The 22,382-nt window shown below is 39.4% G+C and overlaps 1 protein-coding gene across 8 annotated transcripts in view; it reads right to left on the bottom strand.

The window, feature by feature from the left end:
• RFFL (ring finger and FYVE like domain containing E3 ubiquitin protein ligase) overlaps positions 1-22,382 on the bottom strand; it is a 98,972-nt gene that overhangs the window by 51,394 nt on the left and 25,196 nt on the right. For 2 of the 8 annotated variants that reach the window (XM_060203962.1, XM_060203961.1), the window contains exon 1: positions 9,045-9,197. The exons of 3 other annotated variants lie outside the window; for them this stretch is intronic. In XM_060203962.1, the coding sequence (XP_060059945.1) occupies positions 9,045-9,141 (97 nt within the window). In that variant the 5' untranslated portion in view covers positions 9,142-9,197. Of the gene's footprint in view, positions 1-9,044; positions 9,200-22,382 lie in introns of those variants that run through there. 3 more of the 8 variants (XM_060203967.1, XM_016185492.2, XM_060203963.1) reach the window with 3 other exon arrangements.

The raw sequence follows: 22,382 nt of genomic DNA, 5'->3' as shown, positions 1-22,382 counted from the left end.
CTATCAACAGTAAACCATTAATTCCCCTAATAAAGAAATTTTAAAAATAAAAATAACATAAAGAAAGTTAACCACCATGGAACAGGAACCTGATCTAGATTAATGAATGCTAAGAGTAAAGAACCAAATCTTCTTGATATTTAACTCAGCCAATAGCTAGCACCCAGATATGTGAGTGAAGCCATGTTGGAGACTCCAATTAGTATCAAATAAAGAGGCCAGCAGGTATCTCATGCAGTAGAGTGCACATATTACCATGTTTATAAGATTATAATCAAGCCATGTCTCCACTTAAACCTTCTCTGTGTTAGAAATCTTTCCTTATTTTTAAACTTTTACTCATCTTTGATTATTCTTTTAAGTATAAGGGGACCAAAACTGAATGTATATGACAGCATCTAACCAAGATTATTTCTTAGCTCTTGTGTTTTGCCTTACTATAATGAAATTCCACAAATTCCAAATATAGCATCTAGCACCCTGAAAGTTGTGACGTACCCTACAACAATCACTAACTAGAATTACTGTGAAATAGATTTTTTTTCTCTTAACATTCAATTTACTGTACTTTGTGCTGACTCCTTCACTCATCAAACTGGTTTGACACTCTACTCTCACAGTAGGTTTTAACAAATCCTACGTATGTAAAGTACAAACAAAAAGCTTAATAGGTTAAGTGAATGCTCTAGTTATACAAGTCAAGGTCTCATGGACATGGCCTTTCTTTTTCTGTGTGTATGGGGGAGAAACCAGGGCTTGAATGTGGGTCCTTGTCCATGGTAATATTAGTGTGCATTCAACCAGGTACACCCACCAATTAGCTCTAAGATTTTATTTCTTTATTGGTGAAAGAGATAGATGAAGAGAGAGAACCAGAACATCACTCTGGTACATGTGCTGCTGGGGATGGAATTCAGAACCTCATGCTTGAAAGCCCCACACTTTATCCACTGTGCTACTTCCTGAACCATTCCCTCTCCCGCTCTCTCAGTGTTAAGTTTACTTCCCCCAGGCAACTTTATTTTTTATTATCCTGTCAAGATTTAAATGTTAAAGATGACTTTATATTCCATTTATCTAATATTGGTATTTGTAGCACACATGCTCCAAGGCATCATTGCCATTTTAGAAGGGGTTTTGTTGTTGTTGTTGTTACTCTCGTACTTTGCTACTGGTGTGACAAGGTAAGATATTCACTGACACTTTCTTGCCATACACAAGAGGGCATCTCTTTCTACTGAAGTTTTCCTATGAACCCAGCAAGGGTCCCCTTCATCCCTCAGAAATCAGGTGACTTGTGACTTCTTCAATAACTTCCCCACTGAGCACCAATACCTGTCCTGCTGACTTTTTAATTGCCAAGCAAATCTAACACACAGTGGATGCACTGATTTAGAAAAAGTGTTTATTTTATTTTATTTACTGATTCATAAGAAATGATAGGAGAGGGAGTCAGGCTGTAGCGCAGCGGGTTAAGCGCAGGTGGCGCAAAGCACAAGATCCGGCATAAGGATCCCAGTTCAAACCCCGGCTCCCCAACTGCAGGGGAGTCGCTTCACAGGCAGTGAAGCAGGTCTGCAGGTGTCTATCTTTCTCTCCTCCTCTCTGTCTTCCCCTCCTCTCTCCATTTCTCTCTGTCCTATCCAACGACGACAACAACAATAATAACTACAACAATACAACAAAAGGGAATAAATAAATAAAATAAAATAAAATAAACTTTTAAAAAAATTGGAATTCCTTTAAAAAAAAATGATAGGAGAGAAAGAACCAGATAACACTCTAGTACATGTGCTGCCGGGGATTGAACTCAGGACCTCATGCTTGAGAGTCCAATGCCTTATCCACTGTGCCAACTCCCAGACCACAGATAAGAAGTATTTTATAGGAGTAAGATAATGGCTTAACAGAGCCTCCAAATATCATCTGTAGAAGCATCAACTATCTACTGGACAAGGCCTTCCCGTACATTAGCAGGTTCTGGGGTACCTCTACTAACTGTGGCCTTGCAATATATGCAGATGGTAGGAATAGAAGAAGAGCTATGGTGAAGTGGTAAAAGAACAGTCAAGATTTGGTTAAGAGTCCAGATAACTCAAATTCTTGGAAACAATATGATGCAATACCTTTAGTGTGTAACATCTGGAAGAATGGTGGTACCTGCAATCTTTGAAGAGCAGTCCAAAAATAACTTAAAATTATCAGTCTGGTTAAGTAAACTATCTGTTCTTTACATTTGGTGAATTAAGGCAATATAGTGGGAGTGAAGAAAAGCCACACGTCTCCAATATAATCAAAAGAGTTTAGTAATCACAGATATAGTATATTTAGAGTGTGAGAGAAAAAAAATGAAAAGGATTTCATGAACAAAGTTCAAACATATAGCAAAGCAAGCAGGTGGCAAATAACTAAAATGGGAAACATGAGTTATACACCTGTGGAAGTCAAGAAACCCTGTGAAAATTTTGGTGAGCTTCTGAAGTTGAATCAAGTTTGTTGAGATCTGTCAATCTGAAAATAAACAACTGAAGCTTCAGTCACACAGTTGAACAGTTAGAGAGGCAGAGAACAGATGAACTAATGGGCACATCTGAGATCCTTGAAGGGGACTGGGGGAAAAGTGAAAAGATAACCAAGGTGAAGCTTTAGAATATTTGAATATTTATGAGATAGTCAAAAGATAATAAAAAATGATAAAATAATGCTCTGAAAATTCAGAAGAGACATGGTAGCCTAAAAGTCAAATGATGCTCGTTGCTGGGAGAGGTTGAGGAGGGGACAGCGGTGAAGTAAGCATTCAACAGTGCCAAATATTAGGCAGATCTTAAATAAGAGACACTAAAACCAGGCCCTTGTGTTTGGTATTTATGAATGTATCGGTGATCTTCAGGAAAACACACACAAATAGAAGTCACAGAAACAAAGGGTTAAAAGGATCAGAGTTGAGTTCTTCATTAAGAACCTAAAATGTGGGGAAGATGGTGAAACACCTTGTTAAATATACACATTAGAATGCTTAAGAACTGGGGTTCAAGCCTCTAGTCCCCATATGCAGGGGGAAGCTTCACAAGAGGTGAAGGAGTGTTGCAGGTATTTCTCCCTCTTATTTCCCCATCCCTTTTCAATTTTTCTGTCTAAATAATAAATAAAGATGGGGCCAGGTGGTGGCGTACCTAGTTGAGCAGGCATGTTACAATGCTTAAGGACCCGGGTTCAAGTCCCTGGTCCACTACCTGCAGGGAAAAGTTTGGTAAGCAGTAAAGCATGCTTCAGGTCTCCCTTCTTGATCATGGTATCGCCCCTGCCAGGTACGTATCATGTCTCCCTTTCTATCTCCCCCTACCCTCTCAATTTCTGGCTGTCTCTAGCCAATAGAAAAAGAAAAATAAATTTAAAAAATAGGAAGATAATTTTTTGCAAGACTTATTTCCCCCCATATTTTTTAATTTCTTTATTGGGGAATTAATATTTTACATGCAACAGTAAATACAGTAGTTTGTACATGCATAACATTCGCAAGTTTTCCATATAACAATACAACCCCCACAAGGTCCTCTGTCATCCTTCTGTATTATCTGTATTATCCACCCCAGAGTCTTTTACTTTGGTGCAATACACCAATCACAGTTCAAATTCTACTTGTGTTTTCTTTTCTGATCTTGTTTTTCAACTTCTGCCTGAGAGTGAGATCATCCCATATTCATCCTTCTGTTTCTGACTTATTTCAAGTAACATGAATTTTTCAAGGTCCATCCAAGACTGGCTGAAAACGGTAAAGTCACCATTTTTTTTATAGCTGAGTAGTATTCCATTGTATATATATACCACAACTTGCTCAGCCACTCATCTGTTGTTGGACACCTGGGTTGCTTCCAGGGTTTGGCTATTACAAATTGTGCTGCCAAGAGCATATGTGTACACAGATCTTTTTGGATGGGTGTGTTGGGCTCCATAGGATATATCTCCAGAAGAAATGCAGGATCATAGGGTAGGTCCATTTCTAGCCTTCTGAGAGTTCTCCAGACTGCTCTCCACAGTGGTTGAACCAATTTACATTCCCACCAGCAGTGCAGGAGGGTTCCTTTGACCCCACAACCTCTCCAGCATTTGCTGCTATTACCTTTTCTGATGTATGACATTCTCACAGGAGTGAAGTGGTATCTTGTTGTCTTTATTTGCATTTCTCTGACAATCAGAGACTTGGAGCATTTTTTCATGTGTTTCTCAGCCTTTTGGATCTCTTCTGTGGTGAATATTCTGTCCATGTCCTCCCCCCATTTTTGGATGGGGTTATTTGTTTTCTTGTTGTTGAGATTTGCAAGCTCTTTATATATTCTGGTTATTAGTCTCTTGTCTGATGTAAAGATCTTCTCCCATTCTGTGAGGGCTCTCTTGGTTTGGGTAGTAGTTTCTTTAGCTGTGCAGAAGCTTTTTAATTTGATGTAGTCCCATAGGTTTATACTTGCTTTAGTCTTCTTTGTAATTGGATTTGTTTCATTGAAGATATCTTTAAAATTTATGTGGAAAAGCGTCCTGCCAATATTTTCCTCTAAGTATCTGACAGTTGTGGTCTAACGTCCAAGTCCTTGACCCACTTGGAATTTACTTTTGTATTTGGTGAAATATAGTGGTTCAGTTTCATTCTTCATGAATGAATGTTTCAACCCATTCTTTCCAACACCATTTGTTGAAGAGACTCTGCTTTCCCCATTTAATAGTCTGGGCACCTTTGTCAAAGATTAAATGTCCATAGGTGTGGGGGCTCACTTCTGGGCTCTCAATTCTATTCCACTGGTCAGTGTGTCTATTCATGTTCCAGTACCAAGCAGTTTTGATGACAATGGTCCTATAATACAATTTGAGATCTGGCAGTGTGATGCCTCTGGTTCTGTTCTTTCTTCTCAAGATTGTTTTGGCAACTCTAGGTCTTTTCTGATTCCAGATAAACATTTGTAGCATTTGTTCTATTCTCCTAAAAAATGTGGTAGAGATCTTGATGGGGATAGCATTAAATTTGTATATGGCGCTGGGTAGTATATTCATTTTGATGATGTTAATTCTTCCAACCCATGAGCATGGAATATCTTTCCACTTCTTTGTGTCTTTTTCAATTTCCTTGAATAGTTACTCATAATTTTCAGTATACAAGTCTTTCACTTCTTTGGTTAGGTTTATTCCTAGATAGTTTATTGTTTTTGTTGCTATAGTAAAAGGAATTGATTTCTGGGTTTCAATTTCTTTTTTTTTTAATTTTTTAAAAATATTTTATTTTATTTATTTATTCCCTTTTGTTGCCCTTGTTGTTTTATTGTTGTAGTTATTATTGTCGTCGTTGTTGGATAGGACAGAGAGAAACGGAGAGAGGAGGGGAAGACAGAGAGGGGGAGAGAAAGATAGACACCTGCAGACCTCCTTCACCGCCTGTGAAGCGACTCCCCTGCAGGTGGGGAGCCGGGGTTCTCAATTTCTTTTAACTTAGTGTTTGCATAGAGGAATGCCACTGACTTTTGAATGTTAATTTTGTAGCCTGACACCTTACTGTATTGCCTGATGATTTCCAAAAGCTTCTTGCTGGATTCCTTAGGTTTTTCTATGTATACTATCATGTCATCTGCAAATAGGGAGAGTTTGACTTCTTCTCTTCCAATCTGTATCCCTTTAATTCCTTGCTCCTGCCTGATTGCTATGACAAGAACTTCCAACACTGTGTTGAATAGTAATGGTGATAGTGGGCAGCCCTGTCTATTACCTGATCTGAGGGGAAATGCTTCCAGTTTTTCACCACAGAGCATGATGTTGGCTGTAGGTTTGCTATATATAGACTTCGCTATCTTGAGGAATTTTCCATCAATTCCCATTTTTGTAGTGTTTTGACCATAAAGGGATGTTGTATTTTGTCAAAGGCTTTCTCTGCATCTATTGATATGACCATGTGGTTTTTGATCTTGCTTTTGTTGATGTGTTGGATCACGTTGATTGATTTATGTATATTAAACCAACCTTGCATGCCTGGGATAAACCCCACTTGGTCATGATGAACAATCTTTTTAATATACTGCTGTATCTGGTTGGCTAGAATTTCATTCAATATTTTCGCATCTATGTTCATCAGAGATATTGGTCTGTAGTTTTATTTTTTGTTTGTGTCCCTGTTTGCTTTTGGTATCAGGGTGATGTTGGCTTCATAGAAGCTGGCAGGGAGTATTCCAGTGTCTTCAATCTTCTGGAAGACTTTTAAAAGTAGAGGTATTAGTTCTTCTTTGAAGGTTTTGTAGAATTCATTTGTAAGAACCATCTGGTCCAGGAATTTTTTTTGGGGGGGGGAGATTTTTGATAACTGTTACAATTTCATTAGCTGTGATGGGCCTGTTCATGTTATCTACTTCCTCTTTACTTAGTTTTGGAAGTTGGTAGGTATCTAGGAAATTGTCCATTTCTTCTAGGTTCTTTAGCTTGGTGGCATATAGTTGTTCATAGAAGCCTCACATGATATGTTGAATTTCTGTGGTGTCAGTTGTGATAGCTCCTCTTTCATTTATTATTTGATTTATTTGGGTCTTCACCCTTTTTTGTTTTGTGAGTCTGGCTAAAGGTTTGTCGATTTTGTTCACTCTTTCGAAGAACCAACATTTACTTTTCGTTGATTTTTTTGTATGGTTTTCTTATTTTCAATGTTATTGATTTCTGCCCTAACTTTAGTGATTTCAGTCCTTCTGGTTGCTTTAGGGGGAAGATGGTTTTTTTAAAAAAGAGGAAAACTTAAAAGAAAAAAAGATACTGATTCTCAATGTACTATAAGAATGGAGTAAACACAAGTAGAACCTGAAATGGAATTGGCGTATTGCACCAAAGTAAAAGACTCTGGGGTGGGTGGGTGGGGAGAATACAGGTCTATGAAAGATGATGAATGACATAGTGGGGGTTGTATTGTTAAATGGGAATCTGGGGGATGTTATGCATGTACAAACTATTGTATTTACTGTTGAATGTAAAATATTAATTCCCCAATAAAGAAATAAATTATAAAAAATAATAAAAAAAAAGAATGGAGTAAATGGGGCCGGGTGGTGGCACACCTGGTTGAGTGCACATGTGACAGTGCACAAGGACCCAGATTTGAATCCCCACCCCCCACCTGCAGGGGGAAAGCTTCACAGGTGGTGAAGCAGGGTGCAGGTGTCTCTATTTCTCTCTCCTTCTCTCTCACCCCTTCCCTCTCAGTTTCTGGCTGTCTCTATCCAATAAATAAATAAAGGTATTAATAAAAAAAATGGAGTAAATGGGGTCAGGCAGTAGCACAGCGGGTTAAGTGCACATGGCACAAAGTCCAAGGACCGGCTTAAGGATGCCAATTCAAGCCCCTTGCTCCTCACCTGCAGGAGGGTTGTTTCACAAGCAGTGAAGCAGGTGTGTAGGTGTCTAGCTCTCTCCCTCCCTGTCTTCCCCTCCTCTCTCAATTTCTCTCTGTCCTATCCAACAACAGCAACAACAATAATAACAATAAGGGCAACAAAAGTGTGAGACAAAAAATGGCCTCCAGGAGTAGTGGATTGGTAATGCAGGCACTGAGCCCCATCAATAACCCTAGAGGCAAAAAAAAAAAAAAAATGGAGTAAACACAGAGTTTTCATGAGTATACATCTAGTCTTGGTGATGGGGCAAACTTCATGGAATAAGTGACTTCTAGGCTAAAGCTAGGTGGCTTAGGTTGACTTGGGGCAGGATGTTTCATAGAAGGCTCACTAACTAGTACAAAAACTTCAAATAAAGAAGATCATGGACCATCTGGGGATAATTATAAACTGCAGAAGCAAATGCTGAGAAATGCAACTTCATAGTGGTTGACAGTATAATGGTTATGCAAAGAGACTCTCATACCTGGGAGTCCAAGGGCCCAAGTTCAATCCCCCATATCACCATAAGCCAGAACTATGCAGTGTACTGGTAGGAGGACAAAAGTTTTAGTGAAGAACAGATGACAGACTGGACATGGAGAAATCCTTCAGATTACTGTTCAGGAAGTAATATGGATACACATAGTAAGAAAGTGTTCTCTGCAATTCAGTATTCACAATTATTAGGTAGATAAGAAAATATTTGTGGGAGTCAGGCAGTAGCACAGCGGGTTAAGCGTAGGTGGCGCAAACGCAAGGACCAGCCTAAGGATTTCAGTTCGAGCCCTCGGCTCCCCACCTGCAGGGGAGTCACTTCACAAGCAGTGAAGCAGGTCTGCAGGTGTCTTATCTTTCTCTCCCCGTCTGTCTTCCCTATCTCTCTCCATTTCTATCTGTCTGATCCAACAATGACAATGTCAATAAAAATAATAATAACTACAACAATAAAACAACAAGGGCAACAAACGGGAATAAATAAATAAATATTTTTAAAAATGAAAGAAAATATTTGCTCTTTCTCTGCCTTTAACAAAGGTTTAGGGTGGAGGTAGATAGCATAATGGTTATGCAAAGAGACTTTCAAGCCTGAAGCTCCAAAGTCCCAGGTTCAAGCCCCCACACAACCATAAGCCAGAGCTGAACAGTGCTCTGGTTAAGAAAAAAAAAAAAAGAAAGAAAGAAAAGTTTTACTCAAGCAGATAATTTCTCATAAGATAAAAAAACAAAAGAGTGGTCTGGGTGATGGCTCAGTGGATAAAGCACTGAACTCTCAAGCATGAGGTCCTGAGTTCAAGCCCTAGCCACACATGTACCAGGGTGATATCTGGTTCTTTCCCTCTCCTATCCTTCTCATTAATAAACAAAAAAAAATTTTTTTAAAAAAGGAGCAAGATAAAATATGAATAAAGCTGTAAACCAAACACATTTGTTCTCTAAAGTTTATGTAGTAAACGACTGAATTAGGTCTAAAGCCACATTCAAATGAAAGGAAACTTGTCCTTATAAAACCTCCAACTACAAGCTGAAGGACTAATTTTAAAATACCTACAGTGATAAGCCATTCACTCACTTCTGAAGACTGAAGAGGTTTCCATTTCAACTGCAGTTCAGTCTAGTCAATGAAACTAAGAGAAAACAGTCTGGGATTACCTGATTTTGCCTGTTTCAAAACATTGCCATGGCAGAAAGCAATTTGCCTCCAGTTCCTGCCGCTGAGGTCCTTGGAGCCATGTTCAGATGAGATCATCTCAGGAACTAACAGCAGTAGCTTTCAGGCAAAGTGAATGGTGCCGCCTGGGGACGTATCTTTGGTAAGCAAGATTGCAACAGAGCAGGCAGTTTACCCAGGGCAGTGCTGACTCATGCTAGGCAAAACTCATATTTCCCAAACAACTCAGCCAGAGCCAACCGCAATCAACTGCAACTTAGAAAAGAAGGAGCACCCCACTGACTTGTTTAAATTGAGGGCTGATTACTGGGGGGAGATGAGACCTCATTCCCCTACTGATGGTATTTGTCTACCTCTGGAGCCCTTACTGAAAAGCTCCAGTGGTCACATTCTGAAATGTCATCTGAGAACCATTTGGGGTTTAGGACCTCAAAATTAATGAAGGTAGGGATTCACAGATTTTCCCTAGAGGCTCTCAGGTCCCAGGTCAATCCCCTGCTCCACCTTAAACCAAAGCTGAGCAGTGCTATAGCAAAAATAAAATAAAATAAAATAAAGATATTACTAAGTAAGTAGATAAGTCACTTTGCATTTAGAAGTTAGAACACCTGGGTCAGAGGATACTGGAAACGTCCCCAATCATTACTAATTGGTCAGATCATTAGGGTGAATTTTTGACAATTCTAACCAGGTTCAAAGTTCTTTTTCTTCCCACTTGGCCTTCTCAGATCTATTTTCTAATACAAATCAAGTTCTATAGTTTAGACAGAAATACTGGACATTTCTGTTTAAAGCTATTACTTTCTGTATGCTAAAGCTAAATGTCCACCGTCACACATATGAGATGCTCAAGAAGCCTATGAAATCACTTGCTTTAAAAAGAAAATATCTGGGGGCTGGGCAGCAGCAGGTTAAGCGGGTTAAGTGCACATGGCACGAGCACAAGGACTGGCATAAGGATCCCAGTTCAAGCCCCCGGCTCCCCACCTGTGGGGGGATCGCTTTATAAGTAGTGAAGCAGGTCTGCAGGTGTCTTTTTCTCTCCCTGTTTTCCCCTCCTCGCGATTTCTCTCTGTCATATCCAACAACGGCAGCAATAACAAGGGCAACAAAACTGGGGAAAATGGCCTCCAGGAGCAGTGGATTCTTAGTGCAGGCAGTGATAACCCTGGAGGCAGGCAGGAAGGAAGGAAGGAAGGAAGGAAGGAAGGAAGGAAGGAAGGAAGGAAGAAAGGGAGGAAGGAAGGAAGGAAGGAGGAAGGGAGGGAGGGAGGGAGAGAGGGAGGGAGGAAGGAAGGGAGGAAAAAAGAGAGAGAAAAAGAAAAGAAAGAAAGAAAATACCCCAGGGCTTTGAAGCTAGAAATAGTAAGATTTTCATGCTCAAGATTCAAACCCCAGTAGCACCATAACTCAAAGCTAGCAGTGCTCCAGTCAAAATAAATAAATAAATAAAACAAAAATTCCTGTGGCCTGGTTGTGTAGTGGCAGAGTGTTGGGGGGTAGAACTCACAATAAAGGGGTCCAGCAGTAGCGCAGCGGGTTGAGCGCACGTGGCACAAAGAGCAAGAACCGATTTAAGGATCCCAGTTCGAGCCCCCAGTTTCCCACCTTCAGGGGAGTTGTTTTACAGGCGGTGAAGCGGGTCTGCAGGTGTCTGTCTTTCTCTCCCCCTCTGTCTTCCCCTCCTCTCTCCATTTCTCTCTGTCTTATCCAACAATGAACGACATCAACAATAACAATGATAACCACCATAAGGCTACAACAAGGGCAAAAAAAGGGGGGGAGGCCTCCAGAAGCAGTGGATTCATGGTGCAGGCACTGAGCCCCAGCAGTAGCCCTGGAGGCAAAAAAAAAAAAAACCAAGAAAACCTCAAAATAAAATCCCTAACTTTTGGTAAACTCTAACATATCAGTCAGTTTATTAAAAAGTCCATTCTAGAATGACATCAACAGCTATTAATTATTATTAAATTTTCCCTGGCAAGCTAAAATAGGCTCTGGTGTTATACAAAGACAAGAGATTAAATTCTTTCTTTGTGATTTCATTTAACAAGAAAGAAACTAAATTTAGTATCAGATCCTTCTGTTCTCAGCTATAAACCTCCCCCAGCCATCAACTATCCCTTGGCATGAGCATTTGAGGCCAACACACTTAGTCTTGTGCATTCTTCAAGGTAAACTCTCAGCACAGATTTTCTGTGAACTGCTACTACAGGCTGTCAAGTTCCTTCCCAAGGGGCTAGCTTCTTTTTTTTTTTTTAAGTTATTTGTCTAACTGACTTACTTCTCCTTAGTTATATTATTCCAGTAGCATAGACACAATGAGCTTTTATGTTTAAAAATATATCCCTTTTATTTACTCTCCTTGAGGACAGGGGTAGATAGCATAATGGTTATGCAAAGAGATTCTCATGCCTGAGGCCCAAAGTCCCAGGTTCAATTCCTTTCACCACCATAAACCAGGGTTGCTCAGTGCTCTGGTAAAAAAAAAAAAAAAAAAAAAATGAAATGATGAAAGGAAGTAAAAAGAGAGGGAGGAAAGAAGGATGGGTGGATGGATGGATGGATGGATGAAGATGTTTAAGAAGCTGCCCTGAGGCCAGGCAGTGACGCACCTGGTTAAGCACACACATTACAGTGTGCAAGGATCCAGGTTCAAGCTCCTGGTCTCCTAGTCTCCATCTGCACAGGGAAAGAGCTCCACAAGTGGTGAGGCAGAGCTGCAGTTGTCTCTCTGTCTCTCTCTCTCACTCACTATCTCCCCCTTCCCTCTCAATTTCTCTATGTCTCTATTCAATCATAAATAAATATTTTCAAAAAACAAAAGAAGCTGCCCTGAGCCAGGGAGATAGAATAGTGGTTACGGGGGGCAGGTGATGGTGCACCTGGTTAAGTGCACACATTGCAGTGCACAAGGACCTGGGTTCAAGCCCCTGGTCCCCACCTGCAGGGGGAAAACTTCACAGGTGGTCAAGTAGGGCTGCAGGTGTCTGTCTCTTTCCTTCTCTAGCTCCCTCTCCCCTCTTAATTTCTCTCTGTCTCTGCCCAATCATAAATAAATAAATTTTAAGAAAGAATAGTGGTTACAAGGGCAATAAAAGGGAATAAATAAATAAAAATAAATATTAAAAAAGAAAAAAAGAATAGTGGTTATGCAAAAAAGGTTTTCATACATGGCCCCAGGTTCAGCTCCCAGAACTACCGTTAAGCTATCGCTGAGCAGTGTTCTGATAAAAAATAATATATAAAATAAATAATAAAATTAAGAAACTGCCCGTGTATGTTAATAAGCCCTTTCCAAGTGGTAAAATCAACTTTATATCCGCTGACAAACATTATCTCATGAACCATGCTTTAAAAAATATTTCTGTCATTGATGATAAGACACAAATTCATCTAGAACAAACTTTTTTTTTTTGCCTCCAGGGTTATTGCTGGGGCTCGGTGCCTGCACTAGGAATCCACTGCTCCTGGAGGCCATTTTTTTCCCATTTTGTTGCCTTTGTTGTTGTCGTTATCGCTGCTATTGCTGTTGTTAGATAGGACAGAGAGAAATCAGAGAGAGGATGGGAATACAGAGAGGGGGAGAAAAGACAGACATCTGCAGACCTGCTTCACCACTTATGAAGCGACCCCCCCCCCCCCCCCCCCCCCCGCAGATGGGAAGCCAGGGCTCAAAATGGGATCCTTATGCTGGTCCTTGCGCTTCACATCATGTACGCTTAGCCCACTGCGCTACTGCCTGACCCCTAGAACACCTTTTAAGGCACACACAGGATAGAAATACAGGGAGGCTCTTCTGGAAAAACAGTACCGCTAAAAAAAAATTCCTGACTCACTCTATATTAGTAAACTTTAAGCAGGAAGAGAAAAATCTAGATGGTCTAATGCCCAAAATTTTATTTCCACCTGAATTTTCTTTTTTTTTTTTTTAACACCTGCAGATCTGCTTCACCGCCTGTGAAGGGACTCCCCTGCAAGTGGGGAGCCGGGGGCTCGAACCGGGATCCTCAAGCCAGTCCTTGTGCTTTGCAACATGTGCTCTTAACCGCTGTGTTACCGCCTAACTTCCTCCACCTGAATTTTCTAATTCTAGTAAGATAAACACTTTTGGAGGGGTGGTGGTTAGGGGGAGGGGGAGAAGAGCTTATACAAGTTAACCATTTCTGTCTGGAATTTTATATAACTCCCAAAATTTCCTTAAAATATGACCAAACTCCAGCCTAGTTTCTTCTTTTAGACCAGGAAGGCTGAGGATTACAAATTTAGAGCTTATAAGAGTTACTAGATTTGAACTAATGGCTTCAGGCACTTGAAGTTTTATAAGGTTACACGAGAGCATGAGACTGTGTTAGAAATAAAATACTTGTGGCTGTGCATTTAAGTTCTTTCAACACACTGTTTTTCTAATTCACACAAGTCATTTATCACCCAGAGCTACTTCTAGATTTACCTATTTTTATTATTTATTCTTATTTATGAGAGAGAGAGAATACGAACCAGAGCATCACTCTCACATATGCTATGCCAGGGATTAATTTGATGCTTTCAAATCCAATGTACTATCTTCCAGGCCTCCTAAGCTTGCTTATTTATATTTTTATCTATTTTGGATAGAGACAAAGAAGAGGAAAAGGAAGCTAGAGAGAGAGAGTAAAGAAGTAAACAAAGAGAGTAAAGAAGTGGCACTTCTATCGCTTTCCCTTTCCCCCTCAAATAAAAAAAGTAAAATCAAAATTGGGCCAGGGAAATGGCTCAGTGTTAGAGCAACTCTTACATGCATGAGGCCCTGGACTCAACCCTGGCACAGGGAAGTGGTAACGGACTCTCAAACATGAGATCTTGAACCCAGTCCCCAGTGCCAAAGATGTCATAGTGATGCTCTGGTTCCATATGTCTCTCTCTCTCTCTCTCTCCCTCCTCTCCCCTTTCTTCATAAATCTAAAAAAAAAAAAAAAAATCAAATAAAAATAGACAAAAGAATATCATAAATAGTAGGATGGTGCGCTATTATTAATTTTTTTTCTCAATTAAAAAAAAAGATGGGAGTCAGGTGGTAGCACAGCAGGTTAAGCACACGTGGCACAAAGCTCAAGGACCGGTGTAAGGACCCCGGTTCGAGCCCCCGGCTCCCCACCTGCAGGAGAGTTGCTTCACAGGTGGTGAAGCAGGTTTGCAGGTGTCTATCTTTCTCTCCCCCTCTCTGTCTTCCCCTCCTCTCTCCATTTCTCTCTGTCCTATCTAACAACAATGACATCAATAACAACAATAAAATAACAAGTGCAACAAAAGGGAATAAAATTTTAAAAATCTAAAAAGACAATGTGTTGTCAATCAAATAGCTCTCATCTAATAAATTTCAGAAATTAAGCAAGAAAAATGAAGCAAACTTTAGGACACTCGAGAATAAACTCTGGGAATACTTAAGAATCAACAGGGGTGCTTATCATAAATTACCATTTCCTATGTCAGTCCTTCATACTCTTACTATTAGCATTAACAGAAGTGAATGGAGCCCCAGAATCTGAATTTTTAATAAAAATCTCCATATTCCAATATTTCTGGTGAAAGGCAGGGCCTTTTAAGAGATAGGCTGGGGTGGGTGGGGGTGGTGCACCTGGTTGAGTGCATGTATTATAATGTGCAAGGACCCGGCTTCGAGCCCCCAGTCCCCACCTGCAGAGGGAAAGCTTTGTGAGTGGCAAGGCAGTGCTGCAGTTATCTCTCTGTTTTTCTCCCTCTCTATCACCCCTCCCCTCTTGATTTCTAGCTGTCTCTATCCAATAAATAAAGATAATAAAAAAAATTTTTAAAAAAAGATCCAGGTCATGGTTATGTTCCCCAAATACTATCTACACTAGTGTCCTCATCCACAGGAACTGCCAAGAATATAGCATTTGAACTGTATTTGCTGGATAGACTATTATTTTCTTGGGTTTTTTTTTTAAGAATTTATTTATTTATTCATGAGAAAGATAGGCAGAGAGAGAAAGAACCAGACATCACTCTGGTACATGTGCTGCCGGGGATTGAACCTGGGACCTCATGGTTGAGAATCCAGTGCTCTATCCACTGTGCTACCGAAAGACCAGACTATTATTTCTTAAAGCATCCAGAGAGAATTATCCTAACTAGTCTTAAGGATTCTATCTATCATCATAGAATTTGTTATACTGTGACATTTTCACACCTGAGATGCAGAATGAAGCATTTAAAGGAACCAAATATCCATGAAAATTAAAGTTCATGTGCTTCAACAGAAAAGTCAAATAAAACAAAGGAAAAAACTTTCTCTCCAAAGGTTAAAAGAGGCTCAAGGTTAAAAGAGGCTCTGACTTCCTGATGAGGCAGTTTTGCCCAGAAATTCAAACCATGATATGCTATATGGATCATATGTCTTGAAAGAACCCAAAGGCCAATTTATCATCACAGCATCGGTCAATGCAGGCTCACTCTAACATTTGGAAGCACAAACCTTCTGTATAAAATGGCTTCTCCTGGGAGACAGAGGCGGTTGCCATGGCAGGGATCATTCCATACTGGGGCCAGAAGAACCAGGCAGGTCCATTAATCTTTAATGAGCCAATTTCATATTCAGACACAGGAACTGGCACTGCGTGCTCAACCCACTTCACAACAAAACACCCTCAGGCTACATGGGGGGCACATGAATGGAGTCTGTTCCCAAAGGTGCAGTTACCAGAATCTGTCCATAATGTAGTTCTGAGCACTTTATTATCCACTGTGGTATAATATTTCATAACCTAGAAAGGTATCCAATATCAAAAGGGTTGCAACTGCCTATCTTGGGCACAATGAAATACTGGGTTCCCAAATGTCAGTGACTGAAAAAGGAGCATGTTTAGAAGAAAATAAACAATCTAAAGCTGATAAGAAAGACATAGTATGAGGACCTGGTAACAAAAACTAGAAGAAAGGAAGCCAGTGGCATGACTATACTGCTATCTTGGGCAGTTTACTTTAGAAACTGTACAACAGAAAGCTTCAAATCACTTGATGGGTGTATTTTTCAAAGCTATTTCTTCTTTTCCTAAGATGCTAATATAGAAGAAGGAAGAAGGAAGGCCCTTATCATCAATATCCACCATCTAAATGACTTTATATTTGAAGTGACTAGAAAACTCACTTATTATTCACTAGAAACTACTATCCCCTTGGAACAAAGATTCTGGAATTCACCTCAGAAGATCTCCTGAATTCATAATTCTTTGTGAATATTCTGGATTCTTTTCGCCAAATACACTTGAGCTCTCTCTCACATACACAACACACACACACACACATACACACACCATTCACATGCCCTGACTCCAGGAAGTAAAATTACTTTTTTTTTATAAGTTTTCATTAAAAATATCACATGAGTGGGCGAGGGTAGATAGCATAGTGGTTATACAAAGAGATTCTCATGCCCGAGGCTCCGAATTCCCAGGTTCAACTCCCCGCACCACCACAAACCAGAGCTGAGCAGTGCTCTGGTGTTTCTCTATGTGTCTTTCTCTCCCTGTATCTCTCTCAAAAAATAAAATACTTAAAAAAAAAAAAATCACATGATTAAGTTACCTCCATTCAGGTCTCCGAGTCTAGGAGGCCATTGTTGACATGTACTCCATCTTGACAGGTTATTTCTAGCAAAGTAGATAATAACATCTATTCACCTACAGTTAATCTTCAAACTGGCTTCTGCAGGCTATAGAAATAAAGGATAAGACTGCACAGCTTGAATGTCCCATCAAGGTAATCAAAGTAACAGAAGAGGGAGAGAAGACAGAAGGAGAGATTTGAAATTAAAGACTGAACTGTGCATTTCAGTAGCACTTAAAAAAAAACAACACTCCATCTGACTAAGCAGCTGATAGTAGACAAATACCCAAAGGACTACAAATTCTCTGAAGATTATTGTGCTCACAGTTATTGCTTTCCCTCAAGGTTCTGCAAGAGATCCCATCATAAAATCAGTCTTGCATTATTTAACATAACCTGATTAGATATACCCTTACATCCAGAATTCTACTCATTTATTTGTAATTAAAGAAGCCACAACCTTATTTCAACCCAAACCCAGGTAACAAGGAACAAAATAGTTTTAAAATACAGGTGTTTCAAAAGTAGCACTCTCATCCCATCTAGGGATTACAGAAAGGAACCCAAAGCTCTGTCCTAGGCAGCTACTGCCTTAAAAAAAAAAAAAATCACAGGGAAGAGTCAGGTTGAGCAAACATATTACCAAGGACCATGTCTTTCTCCTCTCTCCCTGCTCTCCTACTTCCATTCTCAATTTCTCTCTATCCTATTAAATAAAGAAGGGGGGGTGGTGGCCACCATGAGTAATGGGGAAAAAAAAAAGTACAAGGAGTAAGTGCCCATAGTATATTGATCACTAAAAATACTGGTGAAATTGTATAATAGTACTTCTCTGGAATTAGTATGGCAGTTTAAAAAACAAACAAACAAAAAAACTTACCATATGACCTAGCAACCAAACTCTTAGACATTTATCCTAGAGATATTAAACCTATATCCATATATATAACCTGTAAACAATGTTCATAATGGCCCCAAACTGGAAATAATCAAAATACCATAAGTGAATGGTTAAAAAACAGATGATACAGTCATACTCTAGAGTACAACTTACCCATAAAAAGAAATAAACTATTGATACATACAACAACTAGACAAAGGATATGTCCTGAGGGCAAAATGTCAGTCTTAGAGACCAGAGAGATAGTTCAGATGTCCCAGTTCCAATCCTGAGGACCACCACAAGCAAGAGCTGAGCAGTGCTCTGGTCTTTCTGCTGTTTATAAAAACAAATAAATATGGGATCAACTAGGATACCAAAGGAGACCATCTGGGACCAAAACAAGACAGGACTAGAAAGACTCCAGGAACCCACCAAATCATGGGTGAGTGCAAACACGTGTGGCTCGTGGACAGCGAAGAGCCTAGGGAGAGATTAAGTGACTGGTAACAGTCCGGCAGTTTATCAGTTGAGACACTACCTCCAGTCTGTTTCATCAATAAGGGGACAGCTGAAAGGAGGAGAGGACACCCCTGAGATTCACCAAATGCAACTATGAGTCTCCATTGCTATTGCCCTCAGAATTTGGAGCAACAGCAGGGAGGCCCTGTGCTGACACCAGGGGACAGAGAACTAGCCAGGAAATTCAGGAGAAAATCTATAACTCGTGGCATAGCAGTGGGGCTGTGAAAGCCTCTTTGCATAACCACTGGATTATCTCTGCCACACCCTGCTTTATCTCTTGGTCAGGAGTCAGTGTTTAACCTAAGAAGCCTATTTATAGTTTAAAAGCCCTCAGGCTCCCATAGCCTGCAGGGAAGAAAAAGCACAAAAGAGGCTTTTAAGCCACTGAGCTCCAAATCAGGGATTAAAATACTATTGAAATAACTGTTAACGTCCACAACTGTGAACCCTTTAACTACGTTACTTAAACACAAATCAATCCAGACAAGAGTGACCAGTAGTTTGAAAAGTACTGAGAGGGCCCTCATAACATACTATATAAAATGGTTAAACCAACAAGAAGAAATACTGGCAAAATGAACTAGGACTAAAAGCCCCCCAAAATGGTGAAGCACAAAATAATGAGGTAAACATCCAAACACTAGTTAAGGAAATAATCACAGGAGTGAGTAAAGAGTTTGAAAGAATTGTCATCAGAAATTCAGAAACACCAATTGAAACTCTGGAAGAAAACACTAATTATCTCAAGGTTATTAGAGAACTGAAAGCTGAAATAGCTGAGTTAAGAACACAATTAGCTGAACAAGCTAAAACATATCAGAACAGGGTAACAAAATAGATGAACTCCAGAAAACAGTAGAGGGGAGAGAGAATAGAATAAATGAGGCTGAAGACAGAATTAGCAAGATCGAGGACGTATTAGAGTCAACTAAAAAATAAGTAAGAGATCTCAAAAATAGATCGAGAGATACTGAAAACAACAACAGAGACCTATGGGATGACTTCAAAGGAAAAATAATATGCACATTATAGATTCAAGAAGCCCAGAGGGTCCCAAACAGAATTAACCCAGACCTAAAGACACCAAGACATATCATACTTAGAATGGAAAGGAATAAGGATAAAGAAAGGATCCTGAAGGCTGCAAGAGAAAAACAAAGAATCACCTACAGAGGAAAACCCATAAGATTAGCAGCAGACATCTCCACACAAACACTACAGGCCAGAAGAGAATGGCAAGATATCTACTGAGTGCTCAATGAGAAAGGCTTTCAACCAAGAATACTGTATCCTGCTAGACTGTCACTCAGACTAGATGGAGGCATAAAAACCTTCTCAGACAACCAACAGTTGAAGGAATCAACTATCACCAAGCCTGCTCTGAAAGAAGTTCTGAAAGGTCTTCTATAAACAGTCAGACCATCATAAATAGGCCATATATCAGAACATTCTAAAACTCTACAAGAATGGCATTAAAACATCTTCAATCTTTGATATCAATAAATGTCAATGGCCTGAATTTACCTATTAAAAGACACAGAGTAGGAAGATGGATCAGAAAACACAACCCAACATTATGCTGTCTACAGGAAACCCACCTAACTCAACAAGACAAACACAAACTCAAAGTGAAAGGATGGAAAACTATCATACAGGCCAATGGCCCACAAAAAAAGGCAGGAACAGCTATTCTCATATCTGACACAATAGACTTTAAAATAGATAAAATAAAAAAAGATAGGAATGGACACTACTTAATGCTCAGAGGATCAGTCAATCAAGAGGAATTAACAATTATTAACATCTATACACCCAATGAGAAGCCATCTAACTACATCAAATGTCTACTGAAAGAGCTACAGCAATATATTAACAGCAACACAGTCATAGTAGGGGACTTCAACACTCCACTTTCTCAACTTCACAGATCTTCCAGGCAGAAAATCAATAAAGACATAAGTGAGCTAAATGAAGAGATAGATAAACTAGAACTATTGGACATTTTCAGAGTCTTTCATCCCAATAAACTGGAATACACATTTTTACTCAAGTCCACATGGGTCATTCTCAAGGATAGACAACAACAGCAAATTCAGGAGCATTGAAATCATCCCAAGCATTTTCTCAGACCACAGTGGAATTAAACTAACACTTAACAATCAACAAAAGATTAGTAATAGTCCCAAAATGTGGAAGCTCAACAGTACACTTTTTAACAACTACTGGTTCAAAGAGGAAATAAAGGAAGAAATCAAAATGTTTTGAAAGTTCAATGAAAATGAAGACACAACCTATCAAAATATTTGAGACACAGCTAAGGCAGTACAGAGGGAAGTTCACAGCCATACAAGCACACATTAGGAAACAAGAAAAAGCACAAATAAACAGCCTGATTGCACATCTTAAAGACCTAAAGGAAGAAGAAGAACAAAGAAACCCTAAAGCAACCAGAAGGACTGAAATCACTAAAGTTAGGGCAGAAATCAATAACATTGAAAATAAGAAAACCATACAAAAAAAATCAATGAAAAGTAAATGTTGGTTCTTCGAAAGAGTGAACAAAATCGACAAACCTTTAGCCAGACTCACAAAACAAAAAAGGGTGAAGACCCAAATAAATCAAATAATAAATGAAAGAGGAGCTATCACAACTGACACCACAGAAATTCAACATATCATGTGAGGCTTCTATGAACAACTATATGCCACCAAGCTAAAGAACCTAGAAGAAATGGACAATTTCCTAGATACCTACCAACTTCCAAAACTAAGTAAAGAGGAAGTAGATAACATGAACAGGCCCATCACAGCTAATGAAATTGTAACAGTTATCAAAAATCTCCCCCCCCAAAAAAAAATTCCTGGACCAGATGGTTCTTACAAATGAATTCTACAAAACCTTCAAAGAAGAACTAATACCTCTACTTTTAAAAGTCTTCCAGAAGATTGAAGACACTGGAATACTCTCTGCCAGCTTCTATGAAGCCAACATCACCCTGATACCAAAAGCAAACAGGGACACAAACAAAAAATAAAACTACAGACCAATATCTCTGATGAACATAGATGCGAAAATATTGAACGAAATTCTAGCCAACCAGATACAGCAGTATATTAAAAAGATTGTTCATCATGACCAAGTGGGGTTTATCCCAGGCATGCAAGGTTGGTTTAATATACATAAATCAATCAACGTGATCCAACACATCAACAAAAGCAAGATCAAAAACCACATGGTCATATCAATAGATGCAGAGAAAGCCTTTGACAAAATACAACATCCCTTTATGGTCAAAACACTACAAAAATGGGAATTGATGGAAAATTCCTCAAGATAGCGAAGTCTATATATAGCAAACCTACAGCCAACATCATGCTCTGTGGTGAAAAACTGGAAGCATTTCCCCTCAGATCAGGTAATAGACAGGGCTGCCCACTATCACCATTACTATTCAACACAGTGTTAGAAGTTCTTGTCATAGCAATCAGGCAGGAGCAAGGAATTAAAGGCATACAGATTGGAAGAAGTCAAACTCTCCTTATTTGCAGATGACATGACAGTATACATAGAAAAACCTAAGGAATCCAGCAAGAAGCTTTTGGAAATCATCAGGCAATACAGTAAGGTGTCAGGCTACAAAACTGACATTCAAAAGTCAGTGGCATTCCTCTATGCAAACAGTAAGTTAGAAGTTGAAACCCAGAAATCAATTCCTTTTACTATAGCAACAAAAACAATAAAATATCTAGGAGTAAACCTAACCAAAGAAGTGAAAGACTTGTATACTGAAAATTATGAGTAACTATTCAAGGAAATTGAAACAGACATAAAGAAGTGGAAAGAAACCTGGAAGCAACCCAGGTGTCCAACAACAGGTGACTGGCTGGGCAAGTTGTGGTATATATGTATACATAATGGAATACTACTGAGCTATAAAAAATGGTGACTTCACTGTTTTCAGCTGGTCTTGGATGGACCTTGAAAAATTCATGTTACTTGAAATAAGTCAGAAACAGAAGGATGAATATGGGATTCAACTTCTGCCTCTCACTTTGAGGCAGAAGTTGAAAAACAAGATCAGAAAATAAAACACAAGTAGAACCTGAACTGTGGTTGGCGTATTACACCAAAGTAAAAGACATTCCGATCCAAGAAGGATGACAGAGGACCTAGTGGGGGTTGTATTGTTATATGGAAAACTGGGAAATGTTATGCATGTACAAACTATTGTATTTACTGTTGAATGTAAAACATTAATTCCCCAATAAATAAATTTTTAAAATATCAGAAAAAACACACAAATACAAA

Source organism: Erinaceus europaeus, chromosome 12 (genome assembly GCF_950295315.1).
Source record: "Erinaceus europaeus chromosome 12, mEriEur2.1, whole genome shotgun sequence".
NCBI lineage: Eukaryota > Metazoa > Chordata > Mammalia > Eulipotyphla > Erinaceidae > Erinaceus > Erinaceus europaeus.
This window is presented reverse-complemented; position numbering and strand designations above follow the sequence as displayed.